Source organism: Eptatretus burgeri, chromosome 9, assembly GCF_056783735.1.
Source record: "Eptatretus burgeri isolate ZD-2024b chromosome 9, Ebu_testis_v1, whole genome shotgun sequence".
In the NCBI taxonomy this organism is placed as follows: Eukaryota; Metazoa; Chordata; class Myxini; order Myxiniformes; family Myxinidae; genus Eptatretus; species Eptatretus burgeri.
Window position 1 is genome coordinate 56137701 of NC_140969.1, and position 23620 is coordinate 56161320.

A 23620-nucleotide genomic window follows, 5' to 3' on the forward strand; every position below is an offset into this window, starting at 1 on the left:
TTACTCATACCGTATTTGACGTGCCCCAACGTTTTAGACACATTTTTCTTAGGTCGGCATACGCTGGCAAGATCGCCAAGGTGTGACCGCGATGTTGTCACTTCCATTTCTCCGGCAGTTATGATTCGAATCGTTGTGCGTCAGCCTTTTAATGGGATACGTCACGACATCGTCGGCGATGCGTGCAACGCGCTATGCCTAAGTTAGACTACCGTTGGGCATCGGTTCTGTAGGCCGACAACAGGTTCAGCATTCGTTGGTATAAGTTATCTATAACACAACAAAACGTTCTGTGTCTGTGACCAATGCGTTATACATAAGACCAAGTCGCTATGAATACGTCCGAATCTTTAAAAAAAAAAAAACATCAAAAGTTCAACGTAAGCCAGCGTTTTACATACATTTTAATACGTTGCCATCGCTGGCTAAAACGTAAAGGTGTGACCGGGCCTTTAACCTCCGCCATCGAAGATCGGAGGTTACTTTTTTCACCCCTTTCTGTTTGTTTGTTTGTTTGTTTGTGAACAGTATTACGGAAAAAACTCCTTGACGGATTTCGACGAAACTTGGTGGGGGGGGGGGTTAGGTATGGTCCAAGGATCATGCCATTAGATTTTGGACTTGGTTCCCCCCCCCCCAAAAAAAATTGTTGGAGAGAATTTTTTTCTGCATTTCTGCATGTTTTCAGTGATTTCCAACCCCCCCCCAAAAAAAAATTGTTAGAGAAAAAATATATTTTTTGCATTTCTACATGTTTTAAGTGATTTCCAACCCCCCCCCCCCCAATGTAAACGTTGGAGAAAAGAACTATAACTCTGTCAGCACTGTTGACATCATATTTCATGAATAAGATATAAGGTTCACTTGAGTGACCCAGCAGTGTTGGCGGCGGAGGTTTTGCACTCTCTCGAGTGCTCCCCCTCGAGTTAACCTCCGCCATCGAAGATGGACGGAGGTTACTGTTTTCACCCCTGTCTGTTTGTTTGTGAACAGTATTACGGATTTTGACGAAACTTGGTGGGGGTTTTAGGTATGGTCCAAGGATCATGCCATTAGATTTTGGACTTGGTCCAAAGTCCAATATGGCCGCTATGGCGGTCATTTTGAAAAAAAAAAATTATTTTTATTTTTGCATTTCTACATGTTTTAAGTGATTTCCAACCAAAAAAAAAGGAGAAAAAAAAAACTTGGAAAATTTTTACTTTTTTTCAAAAAAAATTCGATTTTATTTGAAAAATATTTGAATTTTTTTTTGCATTTCTGCATGTTTTAAGTGATTTCCAACCCCCCCTCCAAAAGATTTGTTAGAGAAAAAAAAATGTTTGCAATTTTTTTCAAAAAAAATTCCGATTGTTTTTTTTTTTTTTTTTTTTTTTTTTTTGCATTTCTGCATGCGTGTCGATCTAGTTTAGTTTATTCAATCGTGGTTCAGTATAGTCTGATCCGTTTTGACCTACAATGAATAGGATATCAGGTTCACTTATGTGACCCAGCAGTATTGGCGGCGGAGGTTTTGCACTCTTCCGAGTGCTCCCCCTCTAGTTCGAGATTGTGTTTCCATCCCCAGTGACGGGGAAAGCAAGCAAAACTACCCAAGCCCAGTGATGGGGAAAGTTTATTTTAATCCATCAATTTAAATTATTTCATGGACTTAAAAAGCTTAATTGTGTTTCACTCAGACCCAAAGTTCAGAGCTACTTTACCACCCACCGCAAAATGGTAATGCAACGTCAGACAGCGGAAATTGGATTTGTCTAAAAAGAGTGTGGAATATCCTGCTTGCAAAATAAAATTTGGCATCACTATTATTCACGCCTGTTTTCCCATCGTTTCAAAAGTGAATATTAAACTTTTCAAATGCAGCATGGGAAGTGACTATCATAAACAGGAGACAAACGCACGGACAGACACCACGGTTCACAATATATCTGATAATTTATTGATGATCTCATAATTTCTCTGGATAATATGGTAAATTCTTTATGATCTGATCTTTTCCCTGGATAATGTAGTAATTTCCCCAGATGCATGAATTTCTGTGGATGATGTGTTCATGTATTTGGATGATCTGAAAATTTCTCTGGATATTGTGCTAATTTATCCAGATGTGATAATTTTTCTGGATGATGTGCGAAATTATCTGGATGATCTGATAATTTATTGACGATCTGATGTGATAATTTATTTATTTAATTTATGCGATAATATCTCCAGATGTGTTGATTTCTTTAGACGATGTGCTATTTTATGTGGATAATGTGCTAATTTCTCTGGTCCTGATGATGTGCTAATTTCTCTGGTCGGATGATGTGCTAATTTATCTGGATCATATGTAATTTTAAAAATCTTACTTGCATCAAACGAGCAAAAGAAAATCTGCAAGAATCATGACTTCATCAGGCCTTTTGGCATGTGACCCAGTGTATCACATCGTTATTTTATTCAATGCCTTTCTACTGAAAAGTTGACCAACACTTTAAACAATCTTTCTAATTGAAGACTGCAACCTACTTCACTGCCCAAGTTGAGATTTCTTCGAATAATCTACAATTCTTTTCACTCCACTTGTTTTATTGCTGCCAGCACTGATATCAAATAATGCGGAAGAATACCAAGACTTTATCATCAGACAGTATGGCTGTACCGAGCTCTTGGAGCACACCTTGGTAATGAAAGTACGAATTCATGCATGTTTAATTTACCCACTGAAACACGAAGTCCAATGCATTTTCACCAAGTACCAGTTAGTTGTTTTTGAAAAGGCTTAATGAACTTCTTTCCTCTCTCACCTTTATATTTTATTTTACTTTTGAAGGTTTTCTACACATATAAAGTTTTTTTAATGTCTGTCTTCCTCATTGCAAAGTCTATGTCTTTTGTTTGCTATTGTTTCCCAGTTTTGTCATTCAGCCAGGTCCAACTCCCTCCCCCCTTATCCCCTCCCCTCTCTGAGGCATTTACGGCTTTATGCTGCAAGCGGGTCACATGTTCCCAACCACAAACAACTTATCATCATGTACAATTTAATATGTTAATTTGTTCATTTGTTTTATTTTCTTTCTTCTGCCAATGCTTCTTTGTATCACCAATTTAATTAACCATCCACATTTCAAGAAGCAACTTCATTTTACAAAATATTTATATTTTTTATATAAATATACCCTATTTATATTTATATATTTTCAAATCCATTTATATTTTATAAAAATAAATATATAATGATACTTATATATTTACTGTATATATTTACAATATAACTCACTCATTTCTCCCATTTCTCAATCTCTCAAATACATCCCACCACTCAGAAATATCAATTCCTCCTAAACTAATCTCTCATTCATTCCTTCTTCATTGTTTTTCATTCATTCTTACATCTCACCAAGGGCACCCTCCCTTATCTATACAACTCAGCTTACTTTGAATTTGTTTACGAATTTAAATAACTGAATTTGATCATAGTTGCCTTATGCCCAGGATAGTACTGTGATTCTGCCTTTACAGCTGGTCGCAAACCCAATGAAAGAATTCCAATCCATGCGATTGGAGTTATGAACTCCAGGCCAACTGGTGAGGACTTACAACGAATACATATCTGATAAAAATGAATATTTCACCAAATTTCATGTAGTATGGAATGTGGCACCCCCTTCCCTTACCCATGGCCAATGCACCAATGATCATATAATCCTCCAAAGCTTAACATGAGCCAACAGGCATGCACATCTTGGCATTATAAACACGATCATGAAGAAGATGTAACACTCACAAAAACTTTTCTCTTGCAGTTCCGGTTGATGTTTTTGAACAAAATTACATCTGGAAGGGTTCTTTTGACTTCCAAAGCAGAAAGATTCCTGTAATGCTGACAGTCAATCATTTTAATTCCTCAACGGGAAAGCTGAGTTGCACGCTCCTGGCTGAGCACCTGGAATTGGGTTTGCTCGGTAAGTTTGATAACCTTCACATTTCTCAAAATTGACATGACGTAACGGTGAATGTTGCCATGGTAATGAGGAACTTAACTTGCAAACATATATTTTGATCTTTTAATTGATTCCTATGATGTTAATCATGTAAAAAATACATTGATAACTCCCAATGCCCTTGTTATTCATGTTAAGTTCGAATGATATGTCTTCATCTCCTTGTTTGTTGTGTATAGGATACAATGCCATCTTGTAATGTCCTTGCCTATCATGTGATTATTTCGACGACTCTTCCCAATGCAAACAATGCTATTGAGATAGTATGAAATGGTGACAATTTTTTGTTTATCGATCTACTTCCCATACCCATCTGTCCTTTATTGGGGCTCATGCTGTGAAGTGCAATGGACAGAGTGAGGTACTGTATTGAAAGAAATCGCAATGTGAACTATTATCTTTAAAGCAGAAAAACAATGGAATATTTGAAGTCCATATCAAAGATATAAATAAGGACGCAATGGTGTAGGTAGTGCTCCACCGGACGTAATGGCGTGTGCCTGTAATCCGGCAACTCGGAGGCTTGGGTTGGAGGATCGCTTGAGGACGGGAGCTCTGCACTGGGCCGCGCTATGAGAGGGTATAGGGCAGCCCGGAATCATGGCGAAACCCAATCCTTATCCCTGTGTCGTAAGAGGCGACCAGGGTTGCGTCAGGAAGGGCATCCGGCATAAAACCTGTGCCAAATCAGTATTCGGATCATAACGGATGATCCGCTATGGCGACCCCTAACGGGAGCAGCCGAAAGACGAACAACAACAACAACAACAACAACAACAACAACGGTGTAGGTAGTGTTCCACCCAAAATGAAATTAGTTTGTATCAATCTCCTGAACTGTTTGAGTGCTGAATTTCTCCAGTATGCAATATGAAGATATTGTATTTTTCAGGGAAACTGAATAAAACGTAAGGTGTTTGTTATTTTGTCTTGTGAAGGAGTTCTCCACCTTTGATACCACAAACTATATACAGTTATGGGTAAAAGTTCACATCACGAACTATAATTTTTCATAGACAAAATCAACATTACTCCACTCATTTTTATAATTGATAAGTAAAAACAGGTAATTACCCTCGCCGGAGGAGAGGATATTGCATTTGGGTCCGTTTGGCTGTTTGTCCACACAGAATGTGTGTTTTTCTCTGCAATCGCTTGTCGGATTGACACAAAATTTTCACCGTTGGCGCAACTGCTCATATATAATGTTTTCATGATAATTATGATGTCGTAGGTCACGTGGTGTGGCAGCCATTTTGGAAAAAGGAAAAACTTTGGACCTCTGTATCTACGAAACCACGCCAAGGAGAAAATTGAAACTTGGTACATAGCAAGTACTCCATATGGGGAATAAGTGTGATTTTTTTTTTCTTAATGATGTCATGGATCCCTTGATTACGACGTCATAATTGCATGCATAGAACGCTCCATCCAATCAGTATGAAAATTTCTGTGGGTCATCTTTGGATAAATTGGTCCACAGAAAAAAATTGATGATGCCATCGGTTATATGGTTCAGCAGCCATATTGTTTTTTTTTGTTTATTTTTTTTTTATAACATTCAAAAATCTTCTTCTCTCAAGCAACTGAAGAGATCGATGTGAAACTTTACATGTATGACCACCCAGCTATATCGGATTTACCCTAAAAATGATTTTTTAAAAAATCTTCTCCAGAATGGCTGGACAGATCGAGGCAAACTCCACCCACATGTTCCCCAAGCATTGGGAATACCATGGTGTTCACAAATAATTTACAGGCAACATTGTCTGGCAGCCATATTTGATTGAGCAAAAAAAAAATTGAAAATTATTTCTCTTGAACCGCTTCTTCATCGATCGACGTGAACCTTCACAATTATGATCTAATAGTGATGGGGAATGTATGTTTTAAATTTCAACCTCATCAGACACATAGTCTACCAGACAGAATTTATTTAATATTTTTGAGCTGGGTTTTTTTTTTGTTTTTTGTTTTTAATAAGGCTCACTTCACTGCACCTGGATGGGTCTGAGGGTAGAGGAATTTCAGCTGAAATCCAAATCCTATCCAGATTCCTCCTGATGACTTCATCTTTGCTTTTTTGATTGTTTTGGTTCCTTCTAATGACTCCAATGCAGGACTACATCTATTTGGTTTTCCTTTTCATTTGAATTGAATTTATTTTAATGCCATTCTGAATTCAATTGAATAATAATAAACATCATGAGTCAGGGTCAAGTGTCCAATCAAAGCAGGGTTGCATCAAAGTGGGACATTTTTTTACCCAGTCATCACTGCCTGCAGTTATAAAGTGGTAGTTCCAATTATATCCATTATTAAATATGTCTGTTACGTAGCACACCAGTACACAAACACCACACAAAATCTTTCCCTGATTGAGCAGGGATTAGCCTTGCGGGTCCCATGACAATCTTCTATCATGGTTCCATTCTTGAGGCAATGTTTTATGGATGCTAAACATACCCACATGCCCTCAAATAGGAAAACGCAATACAGATTGTTGAACAATGGCATGGGCCACCACGATCATGGCCAACAACACTCAAACAGATACTAAGCAAATATTTGACCAACATGCTCGCTTACCATCTTGGCCCAGGAAGTGTGCCTGCTCCAAGCTCAGCACTCTGGTCTTAATTTTCTTTGAAAATGCAAGCATATATGTTGAGATATGAAAGAATAAAGGAAACAACTGATTAAGCAAGACAGCAAGCAATTGAAAACCTAAATCGGATGACCCAAAGGAGAGAGAATCAGCCTAAAACAGAAAATTTGTACATCATTATGGGCAATGGAATATGCCAAACAAAAAGGCATGAGGAAAGAAAGTGCAAACACCTGGGAACAGAAAATATGAAGACTATGCCCTGATGAAGGTAATTCTAATGGGACAACACTAAACACAAAGAAAAACAATATCCTCAAACAGAAAATATTCACAGAGGAGGAATTAAGAATAAGAGATGAACAACCTGAAGAGGCAATAAAAAAGACTGGTCACCTATAAATGGTGACCGACCACCAATGCCACAATGGAATGACAGGACATATGTTTGAGATGAGATTCCCAGAGTACAAACTCCCAAAAGAAAAGGAACAACCAACATAACTTACTGGTGCTGCACATAAAATAGAAGAGAGAGAAACAGATGGGATTTCAAATTTAATCACAATAACAGAAACAGAAATTGGGCAATAGGTTGGAGAATTGAATCAAGAAACAAAACTGAAAACCCCACAACAAGACCAGAGAATGCCAAAAGGAAATGCTGCAGCAGCGCTCGTAGAGAAAGATCGACTCGAAGTGACTAACTCAGCTTAAATGGCACCTTTGCAAACAGAACAAGAAAAAGAGCAATCAGATATTGCAAACCCTCGCCAGGACTTCTTTTGAGTGTTGTATTTTTTTTATCGGTTTTAAGGTAAATCCAATATGGCTGTCAAGCCATGTGACCAATGACGTAATATGTGTGACCCTTTTGTTCCACATGGATCGGCGGTCATATGTGTAAAGTTTTGCCTCGATCTTTCTAGCCATTTCAGAGAAGGTTTTTGAAGGTTGAAAAAAAACCAAAACAATATGGCTGCTAAATCACGTGACCGATGGCGTCACGAAAAAGCATTTTGTGGACCATTTCATCCCAAGATGACCCTCAAAATTTTTTATACTGATCAGATGTAGATGTAATTTTGAAGTAAAAATGAAGGCACCTATGATGTCATAAAACATCACACTCATTCCCCATGAGGAGTACATGCTATGTGCCACTTGTACACCCATGGCTTGAAGAACACTTGTGTGAAGTTTCCCCTCAATTTGTCCAGCCGGTCTGGAGAAGAAGATGTTTATAAGTTTTAGGGTAAATCTAATATGGCTGCAAAACCATGTGACCAATGACATCATATGTGTGAACCTTTTGTTCCTCGTGTACAGGCGGTCCTACGTGTATAGTTTTGCCTCTTTCTGCTGAGCCACTTCAGAGAAGAAAATTTTTAAAGGTTTCTTTTGTTTGTTTGTTCAGCAACATGGCTGCCAAATCACGTGACCAATAACATGAATTTTTTTCTGTATACCATTTTATCCCAAGATGACCCTCAAAAACTTTCATACTGATTGCATGTGGCGTTTAACATATGCAATTATGACGTCACAACGAGGGCACCTATGACGTCATAAAAAATTACCTCATTCCACATGGGGAGTACTTGCTGCATGCCAAGTTTCAATTTTTACTTTTGTGTGGTTTCAGAGATAGAGGTCCAATTTTATAAACATTTTTCCAATATGGCTGCCGCACCACGTGACCTTTGACATCATAATTATCATTAACACATTCTCCATAAGTAGTAGCACCAATGGTGAAAATCTTGTCTCAATCCGACAAGCGGTTGCGGAGAAAAACACAAAAGTTCTGTGCGGACAAATAAACAAAGAAGCAGTCAAAGACTGGTACTAACAAAATTGTCAACTTGACCTCTGACCTTGTCTAATAAAAGCTGTCTCTCGAGAAGGTAGCGACGCAAACCAGAAGTTTCTACGACGATTCTGTATCAAACCATCAAAAATTGTAACGTCGACCGAAGCAAAAATCTCCATTTCTCCACGCAATTATATTATACCTTAACGTAACTCAACGACGCGTCGACTCGAGCGCACTGCATCACGTGACGACCCGTGACGCGTCGAGTGAAATATTTTTTATACAATCTTAAAACATCTCCAAAACATCCGATTTTTTTACCAGAATTTCGACAACTGAGTTTTAAGCGTCCTAAGCGATCGCAAAAACCGAAGACAAAATTAAAATCGAAGTTAAAACGAACTTGTAACGTCGACCGAAGCAAAAATCTCCATTTCTCCACGCAATTATACCTTAACGTTACTCAATGACGCGTCTGCTCGAGCACACTGCATCATGGGATGACCCGTGACGCGTCGAGTGAAATATTTTTATACAATCTTAAAACGTCTCTAAAACATCCGATTTTTACCAGAATTTCGACAACCGAGTTTTAAGCGTCCTAAGCGATTGCAAAAACCAAAACCAAAATTAAAATCGACGTTAAAACGAACTCGTAATGTCGAGCGAAGCAAAAATACTCCATTTCTCAACGTGAATTTACGGAATTATGTTTGACCTCACTGTGACCTTGACCTTTGACCGATTTTGACCAAAATCTAATCAGCGCGAGCCATCACCCTCCTGAATCACGGGGTGTGATTTGACATTGGCAGCTTCTTCCGTTCTCGAGTTATCGTGCCTACAAACAAACAAACACACAAACAAACACATAAACAAGCAGTCATAGACTGGTACTTAAGAAATCGTCAACTTGACCTCTGACCTTGTCTAATAAAAGCTGTCTCTTGAGAAGATAGCAAAGCAAACCAGAAGTTTATACGATGATTCTGTACCAAACCATCAAAAATAGAATGTTTGACCTCACTGTGACCTTGACCTTTGACGGATTTTTACCAAAATCGAATCGGCGCGAGCCATCACCCTCCTGAATCAGGTGGTGTAATTTGACATTAGTAGATTCTTCCGTTCTCGAGTTATTGTGCCTACAAACAAACACACAAACACACACACAAACAAACAAACAAACAGTAATAGACTGGTACTTACGAAAGCGTCAACTTGACCTCTGACCTTCTCTTATAAAAGCTGTTTCCAGAGAAGGTAGCGACGCAAACCAGAAGTTTCTCCGATGAGTCCGTACCAAACCATCAAAAATCGAATGTTTTGGATGTTTGACCTCACTGTGACCTTGATCTTTGACCGATTTTTACCAAAATCTAATCAGCACTAGCCATCACCCTCCTGAATCACATGGTGTAATTTGACATTGGTAGCTTCTTCCTTCTCGAGTTATCGTGCCGACAAACAAACACACAAACAAACACACAAACAAACACACAAACAAACACACAAACAGAAACGGAAGGCATCAATATACTTACGAAATCTTTAGATTTCGTAAGTAACAAACAGAAACGGAAGGCATCAATACACTTACGAAATCTTTAGATTTCGTAAGTAACAAGCAGTCATATACTGGTACTTTTGAAATTGCCAACTTGCCCTCTCACCTTGTCTAATAAAAGCTGTCTCTCGAGAAGGTTGCGATGCAAACCAGAATTTTCTATGATGATTCTGTCCCAAACCATCAAAAATCGAATATTTGACCTCACCGTGACCTAGACCTTTGACCGATTTTGAACAAAATCTAATCAGCGCTAGCCATCACCCTCCTGAATCACGTGGTGTAATTTGACCTTGGTGGCTTCTTCTGTTCTTGAGTTATTGTGTCTACAAACAAACAAACACACACACACACACACACAAACAGAGGACGCAAGTCATCAATATACTTACGAAATCTAAAGATTTCGTAAGTAACAAATGAAAAATCACTCATTGTGACAACTTGGCAAAACAGCACAAAGTAGAAAGGCCTCGGTGAAACACATACCTCTGCCAGGTGGAACAGTTTACGTTCTGTATCCCACTAATGGGCTGGATCCGAACCAAAATCCAATCCGTTTGTTCTCGTTTTCTCATAACTCATTCACAACTTTTTGAGATAGAGTGATATCTTTAGTTTTTGGCCCAATCTATCAATTTTTAAAATTAGCCCTGTGTTGACCTTTTGACCTGAAAATTAATTGATAATTGAATTCAGCAACCTCACATGAAAATGCTCTTCAAATTTCAAGTCAATCGGATGAAAATTGAGGATTTTAGAAATCTCGCCTATGTTGGCCTTTTTGCCTATTTTGACCGTTTTTGCCAATGTTTACCTCAAAATTAATAGGTGGTTGAATTCAGTGATGTGATATGCAAATGCTCTTCAAATTTCAAGACAATCGGATGAAAATTGAGGATTTTAGAAATTTGGCCTATGTTGACATGTTGGTCTATGTTGACCTCAAAATTAATAGGTGGTTGAGTTCAGTGACTCGTCTGCAAATATTCTTCAAATTTCAAGTCAATCAGATGAAAATTGAGGATTTTAGAAACTTTGGCACAATTTGACCCAAATCGGCCTTTTGGCCTATTTTGATTTCAAAATTAATAGGTGGTTGAATTCAGCAACTTGATATGCAAATGGTCTTCAAATTTCAAGTCAATCGGATTTTGTCAATCAGAAAATTGAGGATTTTGGAAAATTTGGCTAAAATTGGCCAATTGGCCTATGCAGACCTTTTCAGTCGACCATATTTTATGAAACTTTCAAAACGGGCCCGGTGCAGGGTCGGTGACATTAATCTCTGAAAATTTCAGAACGTTAGGTTGAGCGATTTGGGCTGGAGGCGAGCGGACACACACACACACACACACACACACACACACACACACACACACACACACACACACACACACACACACACACACACACACACACACACACGGAGGCGACCAACATACTTGTCAAAAAAAATCCAAAAAATTGCCAAGTAACAAACAGACCCAAATACAATACCCTCTCCTTTGGCTAGGGTAACAAAAAAGTGGAACAAAGATAGATCACAATGAGGAGGAGAACAATGGACAACAACAGAATAAAGAAGACAAAGAGGAGGTTGACAATGAACAGCGTACGTTAGAAGATGATCTGGCTAATACAACAGAAGAAATTAAATATCACCCAAGCAAAGACCACATCTCCACTGAAAAAAAATAACAATAAACAGTTGCTGATACAAGTAAGGAGAATAAATCAAGCAGTCATTAAAATGCTCCCAAAACCACCGCATTTGAGAGAAATTAACGGTGTGAGTTTTGCAGCAAGCAGCACTGTATGTCAAAAAGAAAACTAGAAGGGCACTCGGTAGAGCGCATACCTCCGCCACGTAATGCCTGATCCACGAGAAGATATCGGGCCCAATACCTTTTTGAAATATCATGCTATCTTGTACTATATAGTTTTTGGCCCTATCTCTCAGGGGTGAAGAATCACTTTAAAAATTCGAGTGGTCGGATCCAGATCCGGATCTTCACAAAAATCGAATCAGTTCTTCCTTTTCACACACCCAACTTGTCCACCAAGTTTCATCTGAATCCGTCCACAACTTTTTGAGGTATCGTGCAAAATATCGTTTTTGGCCCGATCTCTCAATGGTGAAGATTCACTTTAAAAATTATTGTATGCGGATCTGGAGCTGGATCTTCACCAAAATCTAATCAGTTCGTCCGTGTCACACAGCGAACCTGTCCACAAAATTTTATCCGGATCCGTCCACAACTTTTTGAGATATCCTGTGCACAAACAGACAGACAAGCCGGTAGGCGACATTGGTGGTCGCTATATAATTACATACTAGTCATACAGTTTTTGACCGATCGGGCTGAAATTTTTTGACAAAGAGGTTGATTATAGTGCGCATTAAAGCGCGAAAGCCGACTTTTGATTTTCGAAAAAAAAAATGTATAAATATTTTTCGGATTTTTTCAAAAATGTCAAAGTCCCATTGCTAAGCAATGGTGGCGTCCATAGCAACGGTGCTCAAAAGCATACAACTAGATCCTGGTATGAACCTACCAGTCAAGTTTCATCAAAATCGGTTGACTCCCCTGGCCTCCAGAGCTGTCCATTACATACATACAGACAGACGGAAAACCTGAGAATAACGGTACTCTAGCGACCACCCAATAGGGGTGAAAACATAACCTCCTTCACCTTCGGTGGCAGAGGTAATAACAGGCAAACAACGACACAAAAAAATATAGATCTGATAATATGACCAGAATCAAAATACCACCATGGAATCAAGACTCGAGAAGTAGAGAGAATGACTGAGGGTGGAAACATGACAAATAGAACAATTCATGGGGGGAAACAGAAGTCCAAAGCTCAAGAAGAGAATCAGACAAATAAAAAAGAAATACAACATAGAAAACAATGAATTAGAACCATTAGCTGCCCTTAATAAGCTCCAAATATCACAGATAGCAGGGCAAAAAAAAAAAAAAAAACTATGATGAGGCCAACAGCAGAAGAAATCAAAATCAACAGTTTAAAAGCAACCCGAAAAAGTTATTCCGAGAGCTGGAGAAACCAAAACAAACTGACAACTCCCCCAAAAAAGAGGACCCAGAAAAATTTTGGAAAGTTATATTTGAAAATGAAAAAGAACACAAGGAAGCAGAGTAGATGGGACACTTGGAAAAGAAAAAGCAACACCTTCAGGAAATGCACCCAAAAACAATTGATGAAGAGAAAATTATAAAACATCTCGCAAAAGCACCGAACTTCAAATGCCCAAGCCCAGATATGATTGGAAACACGAGCAACTGGCTAAAGCACTGGCTGAAGCGACTACATGCTCTCCGCCCTCACTATGCCTAAGTATTTAAAGAAATCATCCAAGGGGACCAGCCAATGGATGAATAGTTGACAGAAGGCAATAATCTACTCATCCCAAAATCTGAAGAAATCCATCTACCCAACAAATATAGACCAATAACAAACATGCCGACCAACAACATACAAAATTTCAACAGGTATGATCACCAATACAGTTTATGATCACCTCATTCAACAAGGAGCTTTAGAAACAGAGTAGAAAGGATGTAAGAGAGGATCCCATGGAACAATAGAACTTTTATTGTTAAGTAAAACTGTTCTCGTAAACTGAAAGCTCTGACGAACCAACTTATCCACAGCCTGGATAGACTACAAAAAAGTGCTTCATAGTGTCCCACATTCATGGATTATAAAATGCATGCAAGTATAAAAAATTGACTCACAAATAGTCACAATGATTGAGAAAGCAATGACACTGGAACACAATGCTGATACTACATTACTTCGAAGGAAAGATTTAAATCCCAGGAGTAAAGATACGACGTGGTATCTTACAAGGTGACAGTCTTTACCCCCTCCTGTTTGATCTGCCTCTGGACCCACTGAGTAACCTCATCAATGAAAAAGGACATCGAAACATTCTGATGTGCAACAGAAAAATGACCAAAGAAACATGAAAGGTGACACTACTGTACATGGATGATCTGAAACTCTTCACACCGAATGATAAGAAATTGGAAGATCAACTGACTCTTTGGTTCTCGCTCTCCCACCACAGGCGGTGGTCTTTCTGTCTTCTACCGTCTCTTCTCCGGCCTTGCCTCCTCCCCCCGCTCTGTTTGTGATCTGCCCTCCCTATATTTCTGCAGGGTGCTCAAGGTCCATCAGCAACCCCCTTCTTGTGAAACTACCAAAATTAAGAATTACTGCTCACCTTCACTCTTTCATTCCTCTCTTTTTCTGCCTTTGGAATAAACTCCCTCACACTGTTCAATCCCATTCTTTCCTCCAGGCCTTCAAAACAGCTGTTCACCACCACCTCTTATCATCCCCCATCCAAATCCCCGATCTTTTCTACCCCCGTTAATCCACTCCAAACCCACCTCCTTCAAATTCCATGCTTTCCTTCCTGAAAGTCCCTGTGATGTCCATTTTGGTTGCCCTGTTTACCCGCACCATCCCTCTCTCTTCCACAGATCTCCTGTTGTCTCTGTTCCCCACTGTTTTGTGCTTCCCTCTCTCACCCCTCTTGTCTCCTGCTCCCCTTGTTATGTGTTCTGTGTGTTAGCTCTTACATGAGCCTTGTCATTGTATACAAAAAAAATAATAATAATGAAATATAACTAGTGAAGCATTACTCAGACAACATCCGAATGGAGTTTGGTTTTGACAAATGTGCCAAATGCACATTTATACGAGGTAAAGCAAAAAGAACAGACATCTTAATCGATGAAAGTACAATACAGTAACTAGAAAACAAAGTATCCAACAAATACTTCAGAATTTAAGACGCCCCGAGGTACAACACAAAAAAATGTGTAAAATAATCAGCTAAGAGTACTTATGCAGAATAAGAGTCATTCTGAAGTCATCCCGCTCCCTATGAAACAAAACCAAATCTATAAACCAACTCGGAGTGCCGGTAATCGAATAACACTGTGCAATTGTAAACTGGCCACAATTGGAGATCAACAATCCAGACACCAAAACAAGGAAACTTCTTACTGTTTACAAGATGTTCTTCAAAAACCAATGCATTCCAAGGTTGTACTTACCAAGACGAGAAGGAGGAGTTAGTTTGATGGAGCTTAACTAAGTGCACAGAACATCGTGTGTAGGACTAGTGGAGTATGTGAAAAGCTCAAGAGACTACCGGATGAGATTTGTACACGAGCAAGAAAACAACAAACCAGAAAAGGGATTCTTAATCCATTTAGCAACAAACTTCCAAAGAGCGGGTGATGGTGATGGATACCACACAGGAAAATCAAAACAGAAACAAACACAGCCCCAATGTACTGAAAAATCATTCCCGGGAATATCACTACAAACGAACTACAAGTGGAGGCTGTCAGAGGTTCAGTGAACATTTTGAAACGAGCCCTTGGAACGAGGCTATGAGAACGAAGATTCACAGTTTGGTTCACGAATCGTGATCATTTATCAAAAAGGAGGTGGAGATTTTGTGTTCTGGGTGAACTTCCTCCCACCTCCTAAAACTTGCAAATGGAGATAACGACAAAGGAGATCTCACATGCAACCGCCTATGTAGAAACACTTCTGTCCATAGAATAATACTTGCACTCAATCAAATGTCTATTTACTCATTCTTCCTGTCTTTTTTTCTCATATTCATTTGCTTTAATTATTTATGTGTGCAGTCTAAAACAATGGGATGTGCTGAAGGTGTAGAAAGTGTTCTCGGAAAATCTCGAGCAATGGACAGGAAATAATTTTGGTACAAAACACCATCATGGAAATGCCCTGTGGAGATCTCGACCTTCAACATCTTTGCCTAATAGTTTGACGTCTGTCTCGTCCATTGGCGATCTCATTCATTTTATTATGTTGAATGTTGTATTTGTTTGTCCAAGTCATTGTTATTCTTGGAAGTTCCAAGTAGAGCCAAATGTACAGCAAAGTAGCACGATCGAATGGACGTGCTGAGTAAGTGGACATGCTGTACAGTAGACATGCTTGCTCTATCTTTAAAATAATATCCATTTTAACTGGTGTGAGTGATCTGCAGAAGACCCTATTTGAATTGCTGGATATAAATTGACAAGGGGTGATACAATTGGTGAGAGTTGATTGTGTTGTTTCTCTGATGGTATGTTGTCTGTAGTAGTTATGGATAGAAATAAATACAGAAATCAACAATAAACTCATTCATGAGCCTTAGACACTGTGAAAAACATTCAAACTGCATAGAACTTCTCGGAAAACCTCGGGCATCCATTACTTTTCCCCACCACAGTGTTTTTCTAAATTTTTGACACTTTTTTTTTTAAACTCTGTTCTTGTAGGGCGATACAAAATTGAGGAGTCCAGGCTTGTTCTTCATATTCATCAGATCTTTAGCCTGGACTACACTATGGCAACCAAGGTGTTTGAAGGGAAGTGGGCATTGGATGGCTTTGTACGTACTGCATACAACACCTGCCTTGTTACACTCTTTCTGCGTTGCTTTTATTCTCATTTTCACAAAGGATCTTTCCTATCTGCTGTATAACTGCAGTCGCAACAGCTAATGCTGTTATTATTGTATTGATAGAAACAACAACCTGGTTGATGGAAGAAACCGGACAGGACCAGAATGGTTTCCCGTCTACATGAACACATGTGTGGACGATTTGCATATCCTAAATGTGTTGACTAATATTAATTTATATTAGTCTTGCAAGGGCAGAGTTCATTCGACATTGATTCATCTATTACTAAAGGTGCTGTCGTCACACCTTGACGATTTAGCCAGCAATGGCAACGTATAAAAATGTATGTAAAACGTTGGCGTACGCTGAAATTTTGATGTTTTTTGAAAAGTTTTTGGCGTATTCATAACGAGTTGGTCATATGCATAACATATTAGTAACGTACACGGAACATTTCGTTGTCTTATAGATAACTTATACCAACGAATGATTAGCGTGTTGTCGGGATTCACAACCTATGCCCAACGATAGTCTAACTTATGCATAGCGCGCTGCATGTATCGCCGACGATCATGTGGCGTAGCCTGTTAAAAAGCTGCCGCTCGCCGATTCAAATCATAACCGCCTGAGAATTGGAAGTGTCAACATCGCAGTCACACCTTGACGATTTAGCCAGCGAATGCCGACCTCTGAAAAATGTGTGTAAAACGCTGGCACAAGTTGAATACGTTATGGGTAAGTTTGGTTTATGTGAAGAGCATGCTGAAAAACGATGAAGTACGCTGTCATACGTCATAGTACGTCTAGTACGTCGTGAAATTTCAAGCATGCTGAAAATATTACAACGTACTCTCCATATGGCTCACACGTTCCGCTACGCTGGGAATAATTTGTAGGCACGATATGCTATCGTTGACACACGTTGACACAAGTTCCTTGTAAGTTACTCATAAGTCGAAACACGTCGAGGTAATGTTTAGTATACCCAAAACTTATTTTCTCCATTAAGGCACATTTTCTTTTTTTCTCCTTGGCTCCGTGAAGGCACGTGATGAAATATCTGAAGTTTTTGTTGTTGTTTTTTTTTTATTAATTACGAAATCTAAAGATTTCTTAAGTATATTGATCAGTTCCGTTTCTGTTTGTTACTTACGAAATCTTTAGATTTCGTAAGTATATTGATGACTTCCGTTTGTTTGTTTTTGTTTGTTTGTAGGCACGATAACTCGAGAACGGAAGAAGCTACCAATGTCAAATTACACCAAGTGATTCAGGAGGGTGATGGCTAGTGCTGATTAGATTTTGGTCAAAATCGGTCAAAGGTCAAGGTCACAGTGAGGTCAAACATAATTCCATAAATTAATGTGGAGAAATGGAGATTTTTGCTTCGCTCGACGTTACGAGTTCGTTCTAACTTCGATTTTAATTTTGTTTTTGGTTTTTGCGATCGCTTAGGACGCTTAAAACTCGGTTGTCGAAATTCTGGTAAAAATCGGATGTTTTGGAGACGTTTGAAGATTATATAAAAATATTTCACTCACGCGTCACGGGTTGTCCCATGATGCAGTGCGCTCAAGCAGACGCGTCGTTGAGTTACGTTAAGCTATAATTGCATGGAGAAATGGAGATTTTTGCTTCGGTCGACGTTACGATTTTTGATGGTTTGGTGCAGATTCATCGTAGAAACTTCTGGTTTGCGTCACGACCTTCTCCAGAGACAGCTTTTATTGGACAAGGTCAGAGGTCAAGTTGACGATTTCGTAAGTACCAGTCTATGACTGCTTGTTACTTACGAAATCTAAAGATTTCGTGAGTATATTGATGCCTTCCGTTTCTGTTTGTTTGTTTGTTTGTTTGTTTGTTTGTCGGCACGATAACTCGAGAACGGAAGAAGCTACCAATGTCAAATTACACCACGTGATTCAGGAGGGTGATGGCTAGTGTTGATTAGATTTTGGTCAAAATCGGTCAAAGGTCAAGGTCACAGTGAGGTCAAACATAATTCCGTAAATTCATGTGGAGAAATGGAGTATTTTTGCTTCGCTCGACGTTATGAGTTCGTTTTAACTTCGATTTTAATTTTATCTTCGGTTTTTGCGATCGCTTAGGACGCTTAAAACTCGGTTGTCGAAATTCTGGAACAGCGATGAATAACTGATATATATATATATATATATATATATATATATATATATATATATATATATATATATATATATATATATATATATATATATATATATATATATATATAAATAATAAGTCTTTTATCAGATTCTTCTGAAAAGTAATACACCTATTATCTGGCATATCACTTTTTTAAAAAAATAAAAACAAAAAAATGGAATTTTTATAAGACATCTAGTTTTTGTCTGGGACTCATTATCTGCAAACCACAGTGTAAAATCGTAGACCACAATGAATTCAGAATTCAAGCTCCCCTTGGGCTTCTGACTGATTCATGCTTTTATTAGACAAGGTCAGAGGTCAATTTGACGATTTCGTAAGTACCAGTCTATGACTGCTTGTTTGTTTGTTTGTTTGTAGGCACGATAACTCGAAAACGGAAGAAGCAACCAATGTCAAATTACACCACGTGATTCAGGAGGGTGATGGCTAGTGCTGATTAGATTTTGGTCAAAGGTCAAGGTCACAGTGAGGTTAAACATCCAAAAAATGATAACTCGAGAACGGAAGAAGCTACCAATGTCAAATTACACCGAGTGATTCAGGAGGGTAGTGGCCAGCACTGATTAGATTTTGGTCAAAATTGCTCAAAGGTCAAGGTCACAGTGAGGTCAAACATAATTCCGTAAATTCACGTGGAGAAATGGAGTATTTTTGCTTCGCTCGACGTTACGAGTTCGTTTTAACTTCGATTTTAATTTTGTCTTCGGTTTTTTGCGATTGCTTGGGACGCTTAAAACTCGGTTGTCGAAATTCTGGTAAAAAATCGGATGTTTTGGAGACGTTTTAAGATTGTATAAAAAATATTTCACTCGACGCGTCACGGGTCGTCCCATGATGCAGTGCGCTCGAGCAGACGCGTCGTTGAGTTACGTTAAGGTATAATTGCGTGGAGAAATGGAGATTTTTGCTTCGGTCGACGTTAGGATTTTTGGTGGTTTGATCCAGAATCATCGTAGAAAATTCTGGTTTACGTCGCTACCTTCTCTAGAGACAGTTTTTATTAGACAAGGTCAGAGGTCAAGTTGACGATTTTGTAAGTACCAGTCTATGACTGCTTGTTATTATTATTTTATTTTTAGTCTATCACGAATTTTAAAATATATTCGGACATTTGCTTTTAAGTTTCGACGTCGACGTGACAATATCCTCAAACAGAAAATATTCACAGAGGAGGAACTAAGAATAAGACATGAGCAAACTGAAGAGGCAATTGGACGTGACATAACTGCACGTGACGAAATATCGGAGGTTATTATTGTTGTTTTTTTTTTAAACGCTGCCAATACGCCATTATACGGTAGTTGTAAATTAGAAACACGCTCAGTAAGTTCTGTGGTCGTCCGGACGACGTCAATCAAATATGTCTACCTACGTCAATATGCGTTGGAGATACGTAACACTTTGGTTCAAAGCACGTTACTCATAGGTTAGAAATAAGTTTTGGGTACGATAAGCATTACCTCGATGTATTTCGACTTATGAGTAACTTACAAGTAATGTGCCTCGACGTGTGTCAACCATCGCATAATGTGCCTCGGCATGTATCAACGATCGCATAACGTGCCTCGGCATGTATCAACGATCGCATAACGTGCCTCGGCATGTATCAACGATCGTGTAACGTGCCTAAAACACGTTACTCATAGGTTATAAATAAGTTTCGGGTACGCTAATCATTGCCTCGACGTGTTTCGACTTGTGAGTAACTTACAAGTAACGTGTGTCGACGTGTGTCAACGATTACATAACTTGCCAACAACTTATGGCCAGCGTAGTGGAACGTGTGAGTCATACGCTTGTATACGTCATAAATTTTCAAGCATGCTAAAATTTGAGGACAACCACAAAGTACAACGATGAAAGCCAGCGTACTACGACGTATGGCAGTGTTTTTCAGCGTGCTCTTAACGTATACAAAACTTACCCATAACGTATTCGACGTGTGCCAGCGTTTTAGACAAATTTTTCATAAGTCGGCATACGCTGGCTAAATCGTCAAGGTGTGACAGCGCCTTAAAATAAGGTGTGTGTGTGTGTGTGTGTGTGTGTGTGTGTGTGTGTGTGTGTGTGTGTGTGTGTGTGTGTGTGTGTGTGTGTGTGTGTGTGTGTGTGTGTGTGTGTGTGTGTGTGTGTGTAAGAGAAGATGAAATAATAATCAGCGCCACCTTGAGCTTTCGTACTTCCTGCTATCGTGGAGTAATAAAAACGATCCTGTTGGAAAGCTAATAACTGATCTACTTGATTGGAAAGCTAATAATCTTTTTACTTGGAACAAAAATTCATGTCTGTTTTATCATAAAGTTTCCTCATTTAAAAGCCATTTTTTCCACGATTGAAGAAGTCGCCAGAATGGTGGAGCTTAATGCAGCACTTCCAATGGCCACTTTTATTATTCTAAAACAGCAGGAACCCTTTAGAATGCGTCAGAAGGAGCATACAAAATTAAATAAAGGAATATTTAATGAAGCAAATACAAAAATATATTAAAGTAGTAAAAGTATGGCACACCAAAGAATCACACAAAGCAACGACAGCACCTTTGTGTATTTTCAGCACACACTGAACAAGAATTTCAACAACTCAACACTTACATCACCAATATTCACATCCACATCAAACAGTTCAATATGATCATCACAAACACAGCTACCTAATACTGTACATTCCAAAGAGAAATATCAAAAAATACAACCCCAACCACATACCAGAAATCGCACACCTCATCAAACAGCGAGACAAGCTAAAACATAAAACACCAACACCGAAAGCATCAGATATAACAGAAAGGATTCAAACTCGAAATACAGAAACGAACAAAATATTAGTGAAAGAAACACACAACTGACACTCCTTTCCACACACACGAGACCACTCAACCAATACCAAACATTTGTACAAAATCATAAACAGCGTCACTCAGTCCAACAGAGGCACAACACCCTCACATGTTGCCATAACTACCACAGGCAACATACCATCAGAGAAACAGCAAGCTAACATCCTCATAGACCAATTAAGCAAACACAAGTCGTATAGGACCCAGAAAAGAGGAACGGAGTATTACAAGACGCAAACTCAGCCACCAACTCGATAACACCATCACTCCTTTCACTCCCACACAAACAACAAAAATCATCAGAAACATCAAAAATTCACAAGCTACAGGCCCTGACAACATCTCCAATGTACGTTTTAAACACTTTGGACTACGCGACATATCAGCCCTTACAAATATAAGCAACTTCTCCGACCAACATTCAAGAATTCCCCAAATTTTGTCAACTCGGCAAAATCATTCCCATCCTTAAACCAAACAAATAACCCACCAAGTGAACCTCCTACAGACCTATCACATTACCTTTCACACCCTCCAACATTACAGTACTTACACTCATAAATCCACACATCCCACTCGTACACCCAACACGGAATCGGACCAAACCACTCCACGACCACTCTCCTCAGAAACCTCACACAAAATAGCTTTGATGGCTTCAACATTTCAAAAAACTACCAAAACGCACTATTCCCACTACAATGGGCATCAGCAAGGCATTTGATGCCCTCCCAAAACTCTCACTCACAAACAAAATACTTGACACAACCGTGAACAACACCAAACACTGGTTGGCCAACTACCTATCATGCAGACAGTCATACGTAATTTTTAATAGCACGTCATCACGTACATGATGCTTTTCTAATGGAGTTCCTCAAGGCTCAGTCCTCTCCCCCACACTATTTAATGTTTTCACGCATGACATTCCACGACCACCCGAGAACATGCAAATAGCCTCATATGCGGACAACATGACCATTACCTCGACTCATCGCAACATCAACACAGCCAAGCACAACTCCAACACTTCCCCAGCAAACCTGGCTCACCATCAACACACTGAAAGTAGCTCCCTCAAAATCAATGACCACTCTTTCAATAAATTACACCGAGGAACATAGCCCCGTACCGCACATCACACTGACCAACACCTCTATCTCACACACAAACAAAAATACTCGGCATCACTTTTAACACATCCATGTCATTCTCAGATCACATCATAAAGTTTCAAAAAAAAAAATGCACACCTCGACTGAACACACTAATGTCCACCGACTTGGGACACCACAAAGAAACATCACCACCAATATACAAACAGTACATTAGATCAGTCATTGAATACGCGTTCATTTTTGGCCTCCAGCGTATCAAGTACACATCTCAATACCCTACAGACCATAAAAGACAAAGCCCTTCACATCATCACAGGTTGCACATTAACAACACCCATCGAGCACCGACACACAGAGGTAAAAATGCTAAAAACCAAAGGCCACTTCAACATGAGAGGTGCACAGTTCCTTGCAACAGCAAGTACCAACCATAATCACTCATGCCACTACATGTCCAACCACCCACAGACCCCTGGACACATTAGAACTACACCACAAATACACTACAATGCCATCCTACAAAACATTCCCCCCACTGAACAATGATGACTACAAAACCACTTCCACATCCACATGTCATAAACACAATAAATAACTTAGCCACAAATAGTATCTCGGGCACAAACCCCCACCTATGGATAACACAGAAATTACTCCCCAGATCTGATTGGATTCACCTTTCACGCCTCCACTATGGACACTACCCACAGCTTTTACAGTAAAAACACAGACTCACCAACACCACTGACAACACCTGCAACCACTGCCAGGTTGGCTGGCCCACACACAATAAAACACATCATGGAAGATCGTGCAGTGCTGACTCCACTAAGACAAAAACACAGCATGATAGATGTGAGAGATCTCTGGGTCGCTCCTGGGAAATTGATTGCCTATCTCCGTGTCACGGGCCTGTTCGAGCAGAACTGACCGGGGCTACCCAACAACAACTACTACGTATATTTTTCGCATGTTTCACTTCATTTTACATCCTCATTGATACACGTACATAGAGATGCAATA

General features: G+C 39.2%; 1 protein-coding gene across 1 annotated transcript in view; it reads left to right on the forward strand.

Annotated features, from left to right (window-relative positions):
- The window catches only part of CSMD3 (CUB and Sushi multiple domains 3), a 1047538-nt gene that overhangs the window by 992575 nt on the left and 31343 nt on the right, over positions 1 to 23620 (forward strand). Inside the window, exons 67-69 of the mRNA XM_085893781.1 lie at positions 3505 to 3570; positions 3789 to 3947; positions 16328 to 16440. Of these exons, the coding sequence (XP_085749907.1) occupies positions 3505 to 3570; positions 3789 to 3947; positions 16328 to 16440 (338 nt within the window). The remainder of the gene's footprint in view (positions 1 to 3504; positions 3571 to 3788; positions 3948 to 16327; positions 16441 to 23620) is intronic.